This window comes from Macaca thibetana, chromosome 15 (assembly GCF_024542745.1).
Source record: "Macaca thibetana thibetana isolate TM-01 chromosome 15, ASM2454274v1, whole genome shotgun sequence".
In the NCBI taxonomy this organism is placed as follows: domain Eukaryota; kingdom Metazoa; phylum Chordata; class Mammalia; order Primates; family Cercopithecidae; genus Macaca; species Macaca thibetana.
In genome coordinates this window covers 4,029,544-4,048,723 of record NC_065592.1, presented here as the reverse complement: position 1 = coordinate 4,048,723, position 19,180 = coordinate 4,029,544, and the positions used below count along the sequence as shown (strand labels likewise).

General features: G+C 59.5%; 3 protein-coding genes across 5 annotated transcripts; 1 reads left to right on the top strand and 2 right to left on the bottom strand.

The window, feature by feature from the left end:
• Positions 1-46: 46 nt before the first annotated feature.
• Positions 47-1,730, bottom strand: LOC126937083 (uncharacterized). Its single transcript, XM_050760335.1, has 2 exons — positions 527-1,730; positions 47-210 (listed from the first exon to the last, which is right to left on the bottom strand). The coding sequence occupies exon 1, from the start codon at positions 1,415-1,417 to the stop codon at positions 812-814; it is 606 nt and encodes a 201-aa protein (XP_050616292.1). The 5' UTR covers positions 1,418-1,730; the 3' UTR covers positions 47-210; positions 527-811.
• On the bottom strand, positions 47-14,433 carry NDOR1 (NADPH dependent diflavin oxidoreductase 1). 2 transcript variants are annotated; one of them, XM_050760043.1, is made up of 15 exons: positions 14,202-14,433; positions 13,802-13,879; positions 7,629-7,726; positions 6,339-6,437; positions 6,154-6,255; positions 5,810-6,019; positions 5,496-5,617; positions 5,169-5,389; positions 4,984-5,091; positions 3,787-3,901; positions 3,503-3,649; positions 3,291-3,409; positions 3,120-3,214; positions 1,727-3,036; positions 47-210 (listed from the first exon to the last, which is right to left on the bottom strand). In XM_050760043.1, the coding sequence occupies exons 1-14, from the start codon at positions 14,334-14,336 to the stop codon at positions 2,892-2,894; spliced, it is 1,794 nt and encodes a 597-aa protein (XP_050616000.1). In that variant the 5' UTR covers positions 14,337-14,433; the 3' UTR covers positions 47-210; positions 1,727-2,891. The 2 variants fall into 2 exon arrangements, with proteins under 2 accessions (XP_050616000.1, XP_050616001.1); XM_050760044.1 differs by adding an exon at positions 9,337-9,479 and having other exon boundaries at positions 13,802-14,417.
• A 4-nt stretch (positions 14,434-14,437) lies between these two features.
• TMEM203 (transmembrane protein 203) lies at positions 14,438-18,932 on the top strand. Of its 2 annotated transcripts, XR_007719641.1 has the most exons (2): positions 14,438-15,993; positions 18,159-18,932. XR_007719641.1 is itself a non-coding variant. In XM_050760475.1 (1 exon), the coding sequence occupies exon 1, from the start codon at positions 14,691-14,693 to the stop codon at positions 15,099-15,101; it is 411 nt and encodes a 136-aa protein (XP_050616432.1). In that variant the 5' UTR covers positions 14,438-14,690; the 3' UTR covers positions 15,102-16,013. The 2 variants fall into 2 exon arrangements, 1 of the variants encoding a protein (XP_050616432.1); XM_050760475.1 differs by lacking the exon at positions 18,159-18,932 and having other exon boundaries at positions 14,438-16,013.
• Positions 18,933-19,180: the final 248 nt, after the last annotated feature.

Below are 19,180 nucleotides of genomic sequence, written 5' to 3'. Positions count from 1 at the left end.
CCAGATGGTGAAAATGGGGTAACAAAGACAAGCAATAACAATGGCATCCCCAGGAGCTGGTTTATTGAAAGCTGCTTCATGTTCGGGCTCAGTGCTCCATCTCTCGCTGGGCCACCGATGTCTCCATCCCAGGTGTGGTGACATGAGGGTGTGCAGAGGCAGAGCTGGGCCTGGTGCTTATGTTCCAAGGTCTGGGTGGGCCCTTGTCCCCTGCAATAAAGGCCAGCACCGACCCCCGGCTGGTCCAGGCCTGACCAGGTGGGGAGAGGAGCCTTTGCAGGCTGAATTTTCGCAGCATGGGCCCCTCCCCCGGCTGGCCTGACCTTCAGGGACATGCACTGGCCCTTATCTGAACACAAAGTGGGCGGAGTCCCTGCCCTCTCCAAGGAACTCGCTGCTGTATCTCTGTTCACTTTCATGCCTGCTGTGCCTGGCTGGCCCTTGGAGGGGGAAGTGTGGCCAGCATCGGCCCATGGCCAGTATGGTGCCCGTCTACTGCAGGGTGAATGGGGCCCTGCTCACAGACCTTCCTGCTGGGCCAGCCTCCTCCAGAAGCTGTCCTTGGGCACCAGTGTCCTTGGGTTCAGCTAGTGTCTGGGCAGCAGTACAGCCATGGACTCTGGCAGGGTCAGGCTCCTGGGTAGCCCTGGTCGTGGGTTCAGCAATGGGAGGTCTTGATTGAAGGCCACTGCCCTGGACCCAACCTTGGGTTTTTCAGCCTGGTCATCAGGCCTCACAGCACCCAGGCATGGGGACGTGGGTCAGTCTGGGCCCCCTGGCCTGTTGGCGTCAGGGTTGTCCTGGGCTCTGCTCAGCGGCCAGAGCGGTCCAGCAGCATGAAAAGCAGCCCCAGCAGCACGAGTGGCGTGAAGACCAGCAGCAGCCCCAGCAGCTCAAGGGCCAGCAGGCTCAGCAGCACCAGGCGGCGGGCACAGGGTCCCCGCTCCCGCAGGGCCCAGAGCCGGGCACCCAGGCAGGGGGGACAGGGCAGGAAGGGCAGGCAGCCCCGGCCGCCCGCGGGCCCTGCCAGGAAGCGCAGGTGGTAGCGGTGCTCCAGGGAGCCCCAGGGCCCAGGGTTGCGGTGCTGGGGTGCAGGGGTCTCTCGGCGGGGCTGGTGTGAGGGCCCGTCGGCCTGTAGCAGCTCCTCCTGCAGTCGGCAGATCTCCCACTCCAGCATGGGCGTCTTTTGACGGCACAGCGGGCAGCGCACCCGGCCCAGGTCGGCACTGGGGGCCGAGCCCAGAAGCCTGTGCAGGCAGCCCGTACACAGGCCATGGCCGCAGTTCAGCAGGGCCAGGCGGTACTCTCCGGCCCCGTAAGGCTCTGTGCAGATTGGGCACTCCTCCTCTTCCCCCTGCCCCGCTGCCTGCTCTCTCCCCTCCTCCTTCCACGTTGGAAGGGCCCAGGCACCCTCCATGGCCACGGCCCCCAGCAGGGGCTCACTGGCTAGAGTCTCGGCACCTTGGGGGGGCCCAAGGTCATTCCCTTCACTTGCTGGCACTTGGCACACAGGGTCCAGGCACTCAAAGCCCAGAAAAGGTCCAGGTGGACTGACATGCCCAGAGCTGGAGTCGGCCGGGTGGAGGGTGGGGGCCCCAGGGCACGGTTCAGGGGTGGTGGCCCTGGGGCAGGAGTCAGGATAGGAGGGCAGGGACCCCAGGGCGGCAACAGGGGCGGCCCTCAAGGGGAAGCAGGGTCTGGGCTCCACCAGGGCTCTGGCACTGACCTCCCGGCTGGCTCTCCTCACTGGAATTGGACTTTACTGGGGGCCCAGCAAGGCTGGCCTGCTCTGGGTGGATCCTGGGCCCACACGGTGCCGTCCACAGTCAGATCTGGCTGGAACCCAGCCTCAGCCATGTTTAGTACTGTGCCAGCGACCCGCCGACCACAGATAGCGACTCCGAGACAGCGAGGCGGGTGTGAACAGCCACCGGACTCCTCCAACAGGACTTTTCTTCCCAGTGCCTAAAACCCCTCCCAGGGGCGGGCCTGCACCAACCACGCCCCCTCCCGCCGCTCCTCTTTCCGGCAGCCTCGACTCCCTGGTAGGACTGACGGACGGCTTGGCTACACCTTCCCAGCACCTGCCCGGAACCTGGTCCTGGCGATCAGACCTTAGCCGACCCACCAAGCCCTTGAGAACGAGGCAGTCAGGGCGCATATCACATTAGAGACAGACAGAAGAGCTGCAGAGGCCACTGGGGTACAGGCAGCCCAGCAAGGGTGCACCATGGCACCCACCCACCCAGCACCCAGGGCACTGGGAGGAGCTACAGGAAAGAAGCCTGTGCTAGAAGCAGCCACTCAAAGGCCACCATTTACTGCAAGGGATTTCCTGGGACCAGGAGAGAACAGGTTGCTCTAGCCTGGGACACCCCCACTGCTCTCAGGGAGCTGGCATCTTAGTGGCGTCTGAGCACAGCCTGAGCCCTGTGGAGGTGCGGGGGCAGTGACTGGAATGTGCTGCTTGGCAGGTTGCAGCGGCCGAGGTGGCCCCAGGGCAGAGGAGTGCAGTGCAGCCTCATGGGTGCCCTATGCCACCCCTGGTGCCCATGGGGCTGCTGATGCCATCCTGGGTCACTTCACTGGTGAGGTGAAGGGGCCCAGGTCACCACCTTGACTGGGAAGGGGGTAGGGGGGACGAGGACACAGCTCACTGTCAGGGTGTGGGAGGGGAGGGCTGGCTGGGCAGAGGCTGCAGTGGGGTCAGGGTTCAAAGGGTGGGATCCAGAGTCAACGGGAGTGTGGCTGTGCTCAAGAGCTGGCTGTTCCCAAAGGACCAGCTGGCTGGTCTGAGAGGACGACAGCTGCTGGCCAGGAGCTCCCTCGTGGACGCCTTCCTGGGCTCCCAGGAGGATGGCCATCAGAGGGGGCACGGGCAGCCTCGGGCCTCAGGCCCACGTCTCGGTCTGGAAGCGCTGTGTCCGCTGGAGCCTGGCTAGATACGCGGCTGCATCGGGGCTGCAGAGTCCGCCGTCCTCCTGGAAGATGGACATCAGGGCCTCCGAGACGTCCGCTGGCATGGACTTGGCGTTGCTAGAGGGGTAGGTCGCAGAAGGCTCAGTGAGGCCCGGCACCCAGGGACTGGGCCCAGTCCTGCTGCACCAACGTCAGCTCACCCTGCCAGGTAGAAGTATGCGCCCTGGCGGTCCAGCAGTTCCCACACGAGCGACCCCAGCTCCCGGAGCCGGTGCTGCACGTACACTTTCTGCTCCTGTAGGGCAGAGAACAGGGCCGACAGCTGAGTCTGAGCCCCCTCCCCTCCCTTCCCAGCCCCTGAGCACACACACCTGTTCCCGGGAGAAGGCAGGGACAAGGGTCAGACAGTCCCGCATCTCCAGCTCCTGCCACTCCGCCTCCCAGTAGAAGTCTTGGTCCCGCCAGCGGCAGCCAAAAAACAAGAAGTTTCCTAGGGAAATGCAGGGTGCTCTTGGCCACAGGTCCTTGAGGTTCAGCTGGGGAGAGCCGGCCACAACCCTGCCCTGGGACCCTGGGTGCTCACTGGTCTGGCCCTGGGCCACACGCTCCTGGATGGCTGCTCGGAAGGGGGCTACCCCAGTGCCGGGCCCCACCATGATCACGGGGGTGTCTGGTGTCTCTGGGAAGGCCAGACTCCCAGGCCGCACCCAGAGGGGCACCCGGACAGGACCTATTGCAGGAGGGAAGTGGTATGAAGAGGGTCAAAGACCTGTGCTTCGTCTGCTAGGGCCCTAGCCCAGCATTTGCGTGAGCATGGGCGAGAAGGGGATGCTGGCCCACGGCCCCCACCCTGGGAGCAGGGGTCACCTTGCCCAGGGTCCAGGGATGCCAGCCAGGAGGAGCAGAGCCCCCGGCGGGGCTCCTTGAGGCGAGTCTGGAACTGCACGACAGCCACGAGGATCTGCAGCCGTGAGGGGTGAGCCTGGGGAGGACAGCGAGGGGGATGAGGGGTGAACCTCGGGAGGACGGCAGGGAGGGTGAGGGGTGAGCCTGGGGAGGACGGCAGGGAGGGTGAGGGGTGAGCCTGGGGAGGACGGCGGTGGGGGTGAGGGGTGAGCCTGGGGAGGACGGCAGGGGGGGTGAGGGGTGAGCCTGGGGAGGACGGCGGGGGGGGGGGGGTGAGGGGTGAGCCTGGGGAGGATGGCGGGGGGGGTGCGGGGTGAGCCTGGGGAAGACGGCGGGGGGGTGAGGAGCGAGCCTGGGGAGGATGGCGGGGGGGGTGAGGAGCAAGCCTGGGGAGGACGGTGGGGAGGGGGTGAGGGGTGAGCCTGGGGAGGACGGTGGGGGGGGATGAGGGGTGAGCCTGGGGAGGACGGTGGGGGCGGGGTGAGGGGTGAGCCTGGGGAGGACGGCGGGGAGGGGGTGACGGGTGAGCCTGGGGAGGACGGCAGCGGGGGTGAGGAGCAAGCCTGGGGAGGATGGCGGGGGGCGGTGAGCCTGGGGAGGACGGCGGGGAGGGGGTGAGGGGTGAGCCTAGGGAGGATGGCGGCGGGGGGTGAGCCTGGGGAGGATGGCGGGGGGGTGAGCCTGGGGAGGATGGCGGGGGGGGTGAGCCTGGGGAGGACGGCAGGAGGGGGGTGAGGGGCAAGCCTGGGGAGGATGGCGGGGGGGGTGAGCCTGGGGAGGATGGCAGGGGGGGTGAGCCTGGGGAGGATGGCGGGGGGGGTGAGCCTGGGGAGGATGGCGGGGGGGGTGAGCCTGGGGAGGATGGCGGGAGGGGGGTGAGGGGTGAGCCTGGGGAGGATGGCAGGAGGGGCGTGAGGGGTGAGCCTGGGGAAGACGGCAGTGAGGGGGTGAGCCTGGGGAGGATGGTGGGGGTGGGGGTGGTGGAACAAGGCTGCCCTCACCTGTGCCTGGGCCATGGGCCCCACCTACCTCCCCCAGGGGCAGTCCGAGTGGGGGGGCGTCAACTGCTCAGAGGACAGCCCCTGCCTACAAAGCCCCACAGCCGCGGTCCCAGCTTTCCCAGGGCCGATCCTGGGCTCCACCCACCAGGCCCCTCACCAGCATCGAGGAGGCGATGGAGAAGGCCCTTGGCCGGATAGCAGGGATGAGGTCCAACAGGTAGTCGGGAGAGATAGCAGCAGCTGTGTGCGGGAAGTCACAGAGCACCTAGGCAAAGAGAGTCTCAGGGTGGCTGCAGTGTGGCTGTAGCCTCAGGGGCTGGGCCTGCCGCCCACCCACCTCACCTCCAGGATGGTCCTGCGGGGCCGGTTGCAGTATTCAAAGAGCTCCTCCTGGCCTTGGGCAGAACTGAACTCCAGCAGCTTCTCCCGCTCCAGCTCATGGAGAGATAGACAGGCCAGGAGCTCGAAGAAGGAGCGGCGAGGCACGCTGGCGATGTCCAGGTAGTGGGACACGAGGTGCCACATGGAGCAGGGCTGGGGCAGCCTCGTGGGGCAGGAGACATCTGCAGGGTGAGCGGCAGGTCTCCGTGGGCTGCGGCGGGGCCCTTGGGGTGGGGGCCCAGGGCACGGGAGAGGGCAGAGAGTCAGGGTGGCCGAGGCCGGGCTCACCTGGCTCCCGTGGCTGCAGCGTGAAGAGCTGGTCAGGGTCCAGGCCCAGCACCTGGCAGAACTGCTGGACATGGGCAGCCGAGTTGGAGGGCTGAATCAGCACCACGTCACCAGCAGCAAAACTGTATGGAAGAAGCCACCGGGGCTGTGGGGACTCTGCGAGGAAGACGCTGAGGGCCCCGGACAGAAGCCATCCTCTGCAGCCCGGCCTGGCCTCCTCTGAACCCGACCCACGGCCCACCTCACTGTGCCCTCCTCGGTCCCCAGCAGTCCCCACTGCCTGCTTGGTGTCTTGGGCCGTGCTCAGGCCTCACCTGATGCCAGAGCCCGAGATGTCAAACTCAATCAGCCGAACGTCCTGGAAGTGGGAGGGGCCAGTGACTCTCTGGTTGGAGATCATGGGTGCTAGGAAGGGCTTCGACTCTGACGGGGGCTCCTGAGAGCCGGGGTGAGCTACCCGCTGCCCCTCAGAGCCCATTCTGGGCGCCTCTTGGAGGAACAGCAGGGTGAACTTGGAGGGCAGGCTGTGGGAGGGCATGCTTATCAGACCAGGACCCCTCCCCAGGGGCTGCCCACCCACACGGGAGGGACCCAGGGCAAGGTCCCCAGGCCGGGTTGGGTCTGCTGCGCCTGTGGATGACCCGGGGCCCACACTCACGGGACTCCAGGAGGGATCTCGGCAAGGTCCGGAGGCGGTGGGAGCAGACTCAGAACCCTGTCCCACAAGTCTCGCAGCCAGGGGTCCACAGCAGCGTCGGGCCTGGGAGGGAGCATGTGTGCTGGCCTGAGCAGACCCAGCGTGTGGCCAGACTGTGGAGGTGGGTACCACACCCGCAGACTCACCCCAGCTCATGCTGGTCATCGCCTAGGCACACGGGCAAGAGGGCACTGCCCCCAAGCTGCAGTAGCCGTCGGTGCAGCTTCTTGGCCACGAAGTTGAACCTGTGGAGACAGTGAGGCTGGTCCTGGGCGGAGAGTGGTGCCCAGGCAGAGTGGGACCCAAGAGAGTGGAGCCCGGGTGGAGAGTGGAGCCTGGCAAGGGCCTTCCTCGGGTGGAAAACACGCTCCCCACTGGCTGCACCCTAGGAGGGGCACGGCCTCCACACGCCAGGGGCTGCCGAGATCAAGGCAGTGCCAGGGCCCCAAGCAGCAGGTCCTCCGCTGGTGGAGAATGAGCCTGTGTAGGTGGGAGCATGCGGTCTCGTCCCACTGATGGGCCCTCATTCCTGGGCAGGGACTTGAGGCAGCTGATGCCTCCAGGCCCCCAGCCACGGTGTGGGTCACTCCTCAGCTAAGAAACTCTGTGCTGGGGAAGATCCAGGCACCCTCTTAAGGGTCAGTTTCACTTCTCACTCTGGTTCCGAGAGGCATGACTGGCTGCGGGTCACGCTCCTCCCTGGGAACGCCGTCAGCAGCCAGGCTCCCTTCCTCGCCTGAACGAACACTGCATCCCACACTGAGCAACGTCACGCACAGAACTACATCACACACAAAACTATGTCACGCACGGAACTACATCATGCACGGAACAAAATCTCCCAGCAGAACCGGGGTGGCGGCTGCCTCCGATCTTCCTGTTCTCTGTTTTTCATCTGAAGTGACTGACACCCCGCTACGCACACAGCTTTTGATGCTTAGTGCTCACCGGACCTGGGCCCTATGTGGACAGTCGGGGTTTTCTCTGTTGTGGGGTCTAAAGATGCCGTTTGCACACTGAACACACTACTCCTTGCTCAGGGTGCAGAGGAGCACTGTGAAAATGCCCAGGAGAAAAGGCAGAGGCGGCCTCTGGGGTGGCAGGAGCGTACAGGATCCCCCTCCAGGCTTGAAGTTGTGAACACCTCGCAGCACACCTTTTTGTAAAAGTGGGGACCGGCGCCAGGTTGGCCTGTGTGACATCAGCATGGCTCTCAGCCCAGCCCTCTGTCACCCTGCCTGCTCCCGTTCCCTCCCTGCAGCGTGAAGCCTGGGGTGCCCACCAGGGAGCGTTGTGGACGAGAAGCCAGCACTGCTGCAAGGGCCCTGTGGCCTGCAGGGGCCGACCCTGGAAGCTGGTCTCTGCCCCCTGCCAGCACACCTGTTGCTCAACCCCCAGAACTGTTCCGTCCGCTCACTGTCCCATCCCCTACTCACTTGGTGTATGAGGAGTCCCCGAGGCCCAGGACGGCAAATTCCATCTGACAGAGGGCGGTGGTGGGCAGGTTCTTCCGGAATATAAACCTCCAGAAGTTCTACAGCCGGAGGAAACTCTGAGTCAGAGGCCTCAACCTCTAGGCCAGCCCCACAGCAGGGAGCGAGAGGAGGGTCTCAGGGGAACAGGCAGGGGGCAGAATGGAACTGGACCTATCTGACCAAAAGGCAGGGCCCGGGTCCAGCCTGCAGGATGATGGGCACTGGGAGGCAGGGCTGGTCCAGGGCCTGGGGAGACCAGGGCCCACCCTGCCCATGGGAGCCGGACAGCATGCTGTGCACTCCGAGCCTGTGTAGGGCTCCCTTCCTGGGACATCACCCTCCTCTGCCCCATGCTCTGAGCTGCCACGAGCAGCTCTGCACTTGGTCTCCAAACTGTCCACCGCCCCAGGAGTCCCTCACCACCTGTCATTTCCCAGCAAAGCATGGGCCTCTGCTCCCTCAATGGGTCTGTACCAGAGGCTCTCACACCTGGACCTCTGAGGTCCTAGTGTCTCTGGGGCCCTCACACCCAGCCCTCTGAGGTTCCAGTGTCGCTGAGACACATCCCCCTTCTTCCGTGGCTGCAAGACCTTGAGCCAACAGGGTCCAGATCCTCTGGTTCCACACCCTGCCTTCCATGGTGGCCTCCCAGCTTGATTGGAGGCCCCCTCTCCCCGGTAAGGAGCCTACTGCCCCCTCCCTACCTGGATCCCAGGTGGCCTCTGTGTGTGGTCTTCACCACCCACCCACCTCCCCTATCCATGGCCAAGTATGGAGGCTAGAGTAGGGGCCCCAGGCCCCTCTGTGGACAGAGAGGCCCTGGCCTTGTCAGCCCACAGCTCTGACCCTGGCCCTTGACCACCCCTGGCCTCCCGGGAACGCACTGCCTCATCAGCTGCCTCTCTGGGCCACGTTGTGCAAGCAAATGTACCCAGCCTCTTGCCCCCAAGAGCCTCCCTAGCGCCCTGCTGCTGAGACACCCTTGCTTCCTGAATCCCAAAAGGATCTTCGCTGCTCCCTTTGGTGAACTTCCTTCCCAAGAAAAGGGTTCCGGAAAGATCATTTCTGCGACTTTTCCCTCACTCGACTGGCATACGGCTGGGTCTGTCCTAGGATCGGCATCACCGCTGAAGAGCCAGGGCCCCACTGGCCACCCTTGGGGTGGGTAGGGCACTCTGTCCCCAGAGGCTAACCCCTTCCTGGGCATGGGGCTCTCTGGCTGCAGACCCAACTCTGGACATTGTTCCTTTCCTGGATAACTTCCTCTCCACCATTGTCTTCTCATTCTGAGGCCACTGGAATGATCTTCGAATTCTAGTATCTGCTTCCTTCCATTTTCTATCTTGCTTTTTGTCATACTTTCTAGGACTTCTCATCTTTTTTTGAGATGGAGTCTCACTCTGTAGCCCAGGCTGGAGTACAATGGCGCAACCTCAGCTCACTGCAACCTCTGCCTCCCAGGTTTAAGTCTTTCTCCTGCCTCAGCCTCACAAGGAGCTGGGATTACAGGCGTGTGCCACCATGCCTGGCTAATTTTTGTAGTTTTAGTAGAGACAGGGTTTCGCCATGTTGGCCAGGCTGGTCTGGAACTCCTAACGTCAAGTGATCCACCTGCCTCGGCCTCCCAAAGTGTTGAGACGAGAGACGTGAGCCACCACGCCCGACCCACCTCGGCCTTCCAAAATGTTGAGATGACAGGCGTGAGCCACCGTGGCCGTTTTTGTTGTTGTTGCTGAGACAGGGTCTCATTCTGTCATCCAAGCTGGAGTGCAGTCTTGAAATCACAGCTCACTGCAACCTTGACCTCCTGGGCTGAAGCAATATTCCCACCTCAGCCTCTCTAGTGGGGATTACAGATGTGCGCCACCACGCCCAGCTAATTTTTTATTTATTTATTTTTGTAAAGACAGGCTCTTGCCATGTTGCCCAGGCTGGTCTCAAACTCCTGGGCTCAAGCAATCCTCCCACACCTTGGCTTCTCAAAGCGCTAGGATTCCAGGCTTGAGCCACTGCACCCAGCCTCTTCTAATCTTTTTTTTTTTTTTTTTTTTTTTTTTTGAGACGGAGTCTTGCTCTGTCGCCCAGGCTGGAGTGCAACTGCCGGATCTCAGCTCACTGCAAGCTCCGCCTCCCGGGCTTACACCATTCTCCTGCCTCAGCCTCCCGAGTAGCTGGGACTACAGGCACCCACCCCACGCCCGGTTAGTTTTTTTGTATTTTTTAGTAGAGACGGGGTTTCACCGCGTTAGCCAGGATGGTCTCGATCTCCTGACCTCGTGATCCGCCCGTCTCGGCCTCCCAAATCTTCTAATCTTTTAAAGTTTTTTCATGTCCATTTAAATAATTATTTCTGGCCAGGTGTGGTGGCTCACACCTGCAAACCTAGCACTTTGGGAGGACGAGGCAGGCAGACTGCTCGAGCCCAGGAGTTTGAGACCCCATCTCTACAAAAAATACAAAAAAAAAAATTACTTGCATGTGGTGGTGTGCACCTGCAGTCCCTGCTGCCCAGGAGGCTGAGGTGGAAGGATCACTCGAGTCTGCAAGGTCAGAGGGCAGTGAGCTGAGATTGTGCCACTGCATTCCAGCCTGGGCAACAGAGCGAGAGCTCTGTCTCCAGAAAAAAAAGAAAAAGAGAAACAGAAAGAACTGTTTCCTGTTCCTGAGTCTCCAGCTTTGCCCTTGCCCCATGGGGGTCACATCCACTACTGCTTCAGCCTCTGCCCGTCTCTACCTGTTATGCGGGTCCTTCCTCGGGTGGGGTGTGGTTCTTTGTGGTGCATTTGCTTTTACCCAGTCTGGAGTGCAGTGGCAAGATCTCAGCTCACTGCAACCTCCGCTTCCTGGGTTCAAGTGATTCTCCTGCCTCAGCCTCCTGAGTAGCTGGGATTACAGGCGTGCGCCAATACACCCAGCTAATTTTTTGTATTTTTAGTAGAGATGGGGTTTCGTCATGTTGGCCAGGCTGGACTCAAACTCCGGACCTCAGGTGATCCACCCGCCTCGGCCTCCCGAAATGCTGGGATTACAGGCATGAGCCACTGCCTGGTGCCCCGTGGGTTTCTTCACCAGATGGGCAGGGACCTGGTCACTCAGCCTTTGACTGTGGTTCCTCTGTTTTCTCCTGTCTGCTGCAAGGGGCACCTGCCTCACCTACAGCATCATTGGCAAGGAGCCAGGGTCCTCCTGTCTCGCTAGGATAGCCACTAAGACTCGCTCCTGTCTCCAAGGCCATGGGTTCTGGGTCCATGGCCTCTTCAAGGAGCCCCCAGTTCCTGCTGTGGGCATTAGCTGCCCCCTCCAACTCCTGGTCTTCTCTGTGGGTGCCCATACTTGGGACTCTTCCTTTCCTTGTTGACCTGAGTCCCAGCATGAGCACCAGCTTCCTGCCACTGGCTGGCTGAATGCCCAGCCTAGCCCCAGTCCCTCTCCTCTCCCATGCTCTGGGGCTTCCCTATCCCCCCATTCCCCTCCCCTGCCTGTGCTCCACTCTGAACCCCCTTCTCTTCCATCCCACTCTATCTGAGACCCCTTGACCTACGCTCAGCTCTCTCTCTAGCCACTGCACATCCCCTGCCGTCCCTACTCAAGTCTTCAGCCTCTTTCTCCTGTCTCTCCCCTGCCAGCAATTAAACATGCTGAGTTTCGGCCGAGCGCGGTGGCTCACGCCTGTAATCCCAGCACTTTGGGCGGCTGAGGCGGGCAGATCACGAGGTCAGGAGATCGAGACCATGCTGGCTAACACGGTGAAACCCCGTCTCTACTAAAAAATTGCAAAAAATTAGCCGGGCATGGTGGCAGGCACCTGTAGTCCCAGCTACTCGGGAGGCTGAGGCGGGAGAATGGTGTGAACCCAGGAGGCAGAGCTTGCAGTGAGCCGAGATCGTGCCACTGCACTCCAACTTAGGCAACAGAGCAAGATTCCGTCTTAAAACAAAAAACAAAAAACAGAAAACATGCCAGGTTTCTCCCATCTTTTTTTTTGAGACAGGGCCTTGTTCTGTTGCCCAGGTCGGAGTGCAGTGGCCGATCCCGGCTCACTTCAACCTCTGACTCTCTGGTTCAAGTAATTCTCCTGCCTCAGCCTCCCGAGTAGCTCAGATCACCGGCATGCACCACCATGCCCAGCTAATCGTTGTAATTTTAGTAGAGACGGGTTTCACCATGTTAGCCAGGCTGGTCTCGAACTCCTGACCTCGTGATTCGCCTGCCTCAGCCTCCCAAAGTGCTGAGATTACAGGCATGAGCCACTACACCTGGGTCACACTCAAGACATTCTTAAAAGATGCTCTCGGCCGGGCGCGGTGGCTCACGCCTGTAATCCCAGCACTTTAGGAGGCCGAAGTAGGCGGATCACAAGGTCAGGAGATCGAGACCATCCTGGCCAACATGGTGAAACCCCATCTCTACTAAAAATACAAAAAAAATTAGCTGGACGAGGTGATGGGCGCCTGTAGTCCCAGCTACTCGGGAGGCTGAGGCAGGAGAATGGTGTGAAGCCGGGAGGCAGAGCTTGCAGTGAGCCGAGATCGCTCCACTGCACTCCAGCCTGGGCGACAGAGCGAGACTCAGTCTCAAAAAAAAAAAAAAGAAAAAAGAAAAAAAAGATGCTCTCCACTCACTCACTGAGTTGCTGATCTCCTGTAACCTGGCTTGTCTCCCCACGAACCACTGAAGCTGCTCTTGCTGATATCACCAACAATCCCTTTGCCAAGAAATCCCATGGATTCCTCTCAGGCTTTATCTTACTCGACTTCTGTGCAGCTTTACATGCTGGAGCCCTTTCTGGAACACCCACTCCTCAGGCCTCTCCTTGGGGATGCTGCACCCTCTCTTCTAGCTGCTTGGTCACTCTCCTGCCCTCCTGGGCTCTAACGTTCTGGGCAGCCTGTCCTGTAGGGAGAGAAGAGCTTCCTCTTCTCACACTTCTGTATTGTGGCTATGTTAACACCTACCTCCCTGTGCCCCAGGATCTTCCTTGGAGCGCTAGTCCTACTGCGCTTCTCCACTTCAATGTCTCCAGGTTCCCTTCCTGTACAACCACCTATTCCCACCGTGTTCTCTTATTTCTGTGGATGGAACCACCATCCATCCAGAGCCCAAATCCCTGTCTTGATTCTGCTTGACCTCTTGGGTCTGTTCCATGTCCTGGGGTCTCTCTCTTCCTAACACCCGTGCAACGTGTCCACTTCTATCTTCTGCCACCACCTTAGCTCAGACTGGTAGCATCTCCTGCCTGTCCTGTGCATCTCATGGCATTATTCTTGCTCTCCTGCTGACCAGTGGCGGTCTTGCTAGTGTAGGAACATGACTGGGTCACCCCTACAGTTCCGACAACCCTTCATTTCAAGCCCATCTGCCTTGCTGTGGTTACTCAGGCTCTTTGGACTGGGCCTGGCTTCCTGCCTCTCTTCTCCTCCCCTCTTGCCCCAGTGCACTCCTCAGCTTGGCCACCCTGAGCTGCTTTTCACTTTTCACACAAGCCAAATAATCTTTTTCCTCTGCACAGACTGCTCCTTCTTTCTTGGTGCCTGACTAGCCCTCACGCATTCTTCGGTGACTCAGTTTACACTCTTTTCTTCCAGAAACCTCTGCCTGGGCCCCAAGGCTGGGTGAGATAAGGCTCGACGCCCCTTATCAGTGCTCCTGTGACATATGCTACTTTCCCCAGCTGCAGGTGTTCGCTGGCACTGTCATTGCCCATTAGGTGCTTCTGCTACAGTATGAACTCTGCCAGGACAGAACTATGGCACTGGGTTCACAGCTGGATCCCCAGCACCAGACTGTGCCAAGAATGGAATATGTGCCTAAAAGATGGTCAGAGAATTCAGCAACGTTCCCTGAGAGTCATACAGTCTAGAAATACACAGAAGATCCAGACTAGATGCACATATAGATAGCCCTGGAAAGATAAGAAAGGTTAAAATGGATAATAAGGCTATTTGGTGGCTATGAAGCGTTTATTAGAGAGAGCAACTGGAGCCCCCAGCTCCACTCAGGGACGTCCTCTCAAATCCACCTCTGAAGGTGCATGAGATAGAGGAGAGCTATTTACTGCACCTAGACTCCAGGCAATGAAAACGGGGTGAGGGTCGAGGGCAGGGATCTGAGGAGCCACATCAGGCCAGCCTTACCTTCATGTTGTCAGGGGGGTCTCCTTGGCCTGTAGTTGCACAAACAAATATCACCAGGGGCTCGTTAATCAGATTCACCTCAACAAAAAGACACACACACGTAAGACCTCTGGCTGTAAGGACTGGGCGTCCTTCCCAAAACTCGACCCCCTTCTCCTTCACTCAGGCTGACAGGGCAGAGGAATTTATGTGAGCGGCCAGACCGTCTTCTCTTTCAGGTTCCAACCTCCTCCAGGTGCTAAACGGAACTCCTCTTCCCAAGCCTCCCCTTTCCCTAAATCCGCCATAAGGGAAAGACCCGCTCTCAGAGATAATGCGACGCCTTTTGGGTCGATGACCCCGAGAAGCGGGCACGCCAGGCCTGTTTGTCCCCCACGCCGAGGCCCTAGCTAGCCCTCACCACCGGGTAGGAGTCCAGGGCCTGCACCCGGCAGCCAAGCCGCCGGCGCCGGGCCTCGCGACCCAGTCTCTCCGACACATCCTGAGCCGTGCCTGTCTGGCTGCCAAAGAGCACCAGAAACTGCGGGTTCGGCATCTGGACGCGCCCGGCTCCAGGTCGGAGACTAAGAACTAGAAGGCAGATCCCGCCGGCCGGGATACAGGGACCGCTCCGCCTTCCGCCGTCGACCGGAAGTGACGCACTAGGGACGCGCCCGGTGGGGCATGGCGTCCGATCGAGGCGGGCGTCCACCGGCGGCCAGGGTTGAGTCCCGGGTCGGGGCCAGGGCATTGCCGGCGCACCAGGGCCGAGGGCTGGGGGTGGCGGGGCCGCTCTCTGCCTCTCGCTCGCAGCAGCGGCGGCAGGCGCGGGCGAGGGCCACGGGGAGAGGAGACGCAGCCCCGCGGGTGGCACGCTCGGCCGGGTCCCGGCCCGCGCTCAACGGGCGCGATGCTCTTCTCGCTCCGGGAGCTGGTGCAGTGGCTAGGCTTCGCCACCTTCGAGATCTTCGTGCACCTGCTGGCCCTGCTGGTGTTCTCTGTGCTGCTGGCACTGCGTGTGGATGGCCTGGTCCCGGGCCTCTCCTGGTGGAACGTGTTCGTGCCTTTCTTCGCCGCTGACGGGCTCAGCACCTACTTCACCACCATCGTGTCCGTGCGCCTCTTCCAGGATGGAGAGAAGCGGCTGGCGGTGCTCCGCCTTTTCTGGGTCCTCACGGTCCTGAGTCTCAAGTTCGTCTTCGAGATGCTGTTGTGCCAGAAGCTGGCGGAGCAGACTCGGGAGCTCTGGTTCGGCCTCATTACGTCCCCGGTCTTCATTCTCCTGCAGCTGCTCATGATCCGCGCCTGTCGGGTCAACTAGCCTCACCGAGGTGCCGGAGAGGGAGCGCTGGACGGCTAGAATGCTGACCTCAAGCCGAGGCCCTACTTGCGCCGCACCGGAGGAGAGGCTCTCTAGTCTAAAGGCAACTCCTGCTTGCGCCGAACTGAGTGCCCGGTTTTCCTATTTCAATCCTGCCTGAAATGGTTTCTTCAGCAGGGTTTAAAAGAGCAGCCTTCATCCTGAAAATGTATTTCTTTTTATTTAATGCTTTGAGTAGATAATCCTGAATTGAGGTCCTGAGGAGGCCCCCAGGCCAGGCAGTCCTGAACCCCTCTGACACTTGGAAGCTGAATATAAGTAAAATGTCCCGGTGGACTCTGAGTATTTCCTGTGGATCCTGGGAAAGTACTGTTGCACAGAGGCTGCAAAGCTGGACTCAGGAATGTCCTCCAACCAGCAGCGCTGACCTGAGAGCTCCCTGTGCCGTCCATCCAGACCAGACTTCGGTAGATGCCTTTGTTAGATCAAATGTAAACCAGCTTGTATCTCCCCTGTGCCACGAGAGATTGGCTTTTTATTCCAGTCTAGGCAGAGAGAGAAGAATGTTGAATAAGAGCACGATTAGGGTCCTGTCTGGTTATCTCTTGCCCACGAAAAGAGCTCTGCTATCCAGGCACTGCTTGGTTTCCTATCCCAGCGAAGACTGCAGTTCCGTGGACCTTTTCACCACCTTGTGGCTGGCACTCTTAGCACACCTGAGACAGATTTAAGCCTCCCTGAGAGACTGAAGAGAGGAACAGGTGTCGGATACTCATAGGCACTGAGACCTACAAATGGGAAACTTGTGAGTGGCCCAGCTTTGTTGGCCTATGAACTTTGGTTTGATGCCAGTCAGGTGCCAAATGAGAACCTTTGCTGAGATGCAAATAAAGTAAGAATGTTTTCCTGAAATGAATAGTGGTTGCCTGTACCCCTCAAAGGTTAAATGTGATGAATATTGAGATACTCTCTGCTGCATGGTGTAACTGGTTACAGAGCTGCAGTTTCAGATGGGTTGAAACCTGTGGCTAGAGCTTAGTGGATGGTGGTGGTGGTGGGAATCACTCGTTCTGGAGAATCCCTCCTTCCTGCTCTAGGAGGCCGGTAACTCAGGCACCCGCCCCACCCTGTGTGAAGACAACAGTCTAGGCTCACGTTGAAGACCCGTTGAATAGTTTGTGACCCCAGAGCCCGTGACTTCTTGCCAGTGTATGGTATTGTGTGGGCCTTGGCACTCTGTAGCGCGGGGATCAGCAAACAATGTCCTAAGGCCTGTTTTTGTGTGACCCTTGAGCTGAGGATGGTTTTTACACCCCTAAATAATTAAAAGCAGGCCGGGTGCGGTGGCTCACGCCTGTAATCCCAGCACTTTGGGAGGCTGAGGAGGGCGGATCACGAGGCAGGAGATCGAGACCATCCTGGCTAACACGGTGAAACCCCGTCTCTACTAAAAATACAAAAATTAGCCGGGCATGGTGGTGGGCACCTATAGTCCCAGCTACTCGGGAGGCTGAGGCAGGAGAATGGCGTGAACTCAGGAGGCAGAGATTGCAGTGAGCCGAGATTGCGCCACTGCACTCCAGCCTGGGTGACAGAGCAAGACTCTGTCCCCCCTCAAAAAAAAGCAAAAGCAGAACGTGTGACAGAGAGTGAATATGACCCTCAGAGTCCAAGGTCTCTTACTTGGCACTCTTGGCCTTCAGGGCCAGAAGATTCTCTAGTGAGGATGCAGGCTGTTTCGCAGTGTTTCTGTCTCTCCTGGATAGATGCCAGTAGCAACCTTCACTTGTGACAACCAGATGTTTATCTAGACATTGTCAAGGGCCCTGGGGGACAAAACTGTCCCTGGCAGAAACCAGTGGGCTAAAATATTTCCTATCTGGGGCCAGACGCGGTGGCTCACGCTTGTAATCCCAGCACTTTGGGTGGCTGAGGCGGGCGGATCACGAGGTCAGGAGTTTGAGACCAGCCTGACCAACATGGTGAAACCCCGTCTCTACTAAAAATACTAAAATTAGCTGGGCATGGTGGCGCATGCCCATAATCCCAGCTACTCTGGAGGCTGAGGCAGGAGAATTGCTTGAACCTGGGAGGCAGAGGTTGCGGTCAGCCAAGATAGCTAGCACCACTGCACTCCAGCCTGGGCAACAGAGCGAGACTCCATCTCAAAAAAAAAAAAAAAAAGTCCTATCTGGCTCGTTACACAGGTGTGCTGACCTCTGCTCTCATGCATCAGCCTGGCCAGCGTATTGCAGTGTCCGCCTCTGCCTGGCGTGTATGCTTAGTTGTGTAAACCGTGGAGGGGCTTGTGTTGGAGGCAGCTTATCTGGTTTGTTGCACAGCTACGACAATGTGTCAAGCCTGGGGTCGGCATAACTTTTGTCAAAGCCAGATTCAAGCTGAACAGTGGGAGTGAGTTTCCTCGTGATGTTATTTATTTCTAGATTTTGTGTTTTGTGTGTTCCCCTGTTTTATTTTGGTAGTTCAGAATTGGGCAACCCTATTAGGGTAGAAGTGATGAACATTGGATGCTTCCTTTGGAAAGGCGATTTGAGGAGGGCCCTATGGGAGGAGACACTTGGCTTCTGGAAGGCTGAAATGAAATTCTGGCCGGGCGCGGTGGCTCACGCCTGTAATCTCAGCACTTTGGGAGGCCAAGGCAGGCGGATCACGAGGCCAGGAGTTCGAGATCAGTCTGGCCAACATGGCAGAACCCTGGCTCTACTAAAAATACAAAAATGAGCTGGGCGTCGTGGCAGGTGCCTGTAACCCCAGATACTTGGGAGGCTAAGGCAGGAGAATCACTTGAATCCGGGAGGCGGAGGTTGCAGTGAGCCGAGATCCTGCCACTGCACTCCAGCCTGGGTGACAAGAGCAAGACTCCATCTCAAAAAAAAAAAAAAAAAAAAAAAAAAAAAAATTTTCTCCAGCTTAATGGAGTGGCAGGAGAATAAGGCAGCATTAAGCTAGCGGCTGCTGCAGACTGTCATGGGGCACAGAAGCTGAGGAGGGCATCCCCAAGTTAAAAAAAGAAAAACCTGTTCTGTGTCTTCGCAGAGACCCAGGTGACCCTGGAGCACTGTCCCTGACAGGCAAGTGGTGTGGGAAGCAGCAGTGTCTACTGAGCAGGCTGCTGACTGCAGGGCAGGTGATGGAAAGACGGTGATGTCCGCACTCCAATTCCCCTTCTCCCCATGGCTCCAAGCGATCTCCCTATTATCTGCAGGCTTGAAAGACTGTGGAAGCACTCCGAAGCCCTCCCTGGGACAGAAGGGACTTGTCGGCCTGGAGGCTGTGCCCTCAGGGTCATGGCATCTGGAGCCTGAATGGGGGGAAGTTCAACCGATGGGAGAGGAGTAGCCTTAACGTGGCGGCAGAGTGGAGTGATCAGACGCAGGGGTCGGCCCTATGGGGCCCACCGTTACCCTGGCTTTTTTTTTTTTTTTTTTTTTTTTTTTTGGCTCTTAATGCATTGGAGAACTGTCCAAGCATACAGGGCCCTGCCCTGGTGAGCCTGCTTGCGTGTGGCGGGAGAGGCTGCTTCCTTTGTGCCTGCTCCTGCACATGCTTTGTGGGGACCACGGATGGAAAGGTTGGGGTAAGAGGCTCCCACCTGGGCAGCCTATAAAAACTAGCGATTTCTGAGAAACTGGTTCGTTGGGGCTGCTCAGGGCTCCAGAATTGGCATTTCGAAGCCTCGCAGGCACCTGCCGGAGGTCGGAGGGCCCCTGGTGAAAGCAGGGTCCGGGCCAGAGTGTGGCCTGTGCACCGTCCATGGGCGCGGGTGCCTTCGGTCTTGGAGCAGCCCCCTTCCTGCACCCTCAGCGGATGGAACAGGCGGCCTCGGTGCTGGCAGCGTGAGGAAGTCCCAAGCTCAGCCAAGGTCACTCGGGGCGCGGGGCCCAGGGGCCGCCCACCCAGCTCCCCGCAGGGACGCCGGGAGGCGACAGCGCAGGGGCGGAAGTGGGGTCCGCCAGTGAGCGGCGCGAGGCGCCTGGGTGTGTCCGAGGGGCCTTCCCAATGGAGGCCGGCTCCGGTGATAGGCGTTGTCCAATGAAGTCCCTTGGGAGGCGGGGTTG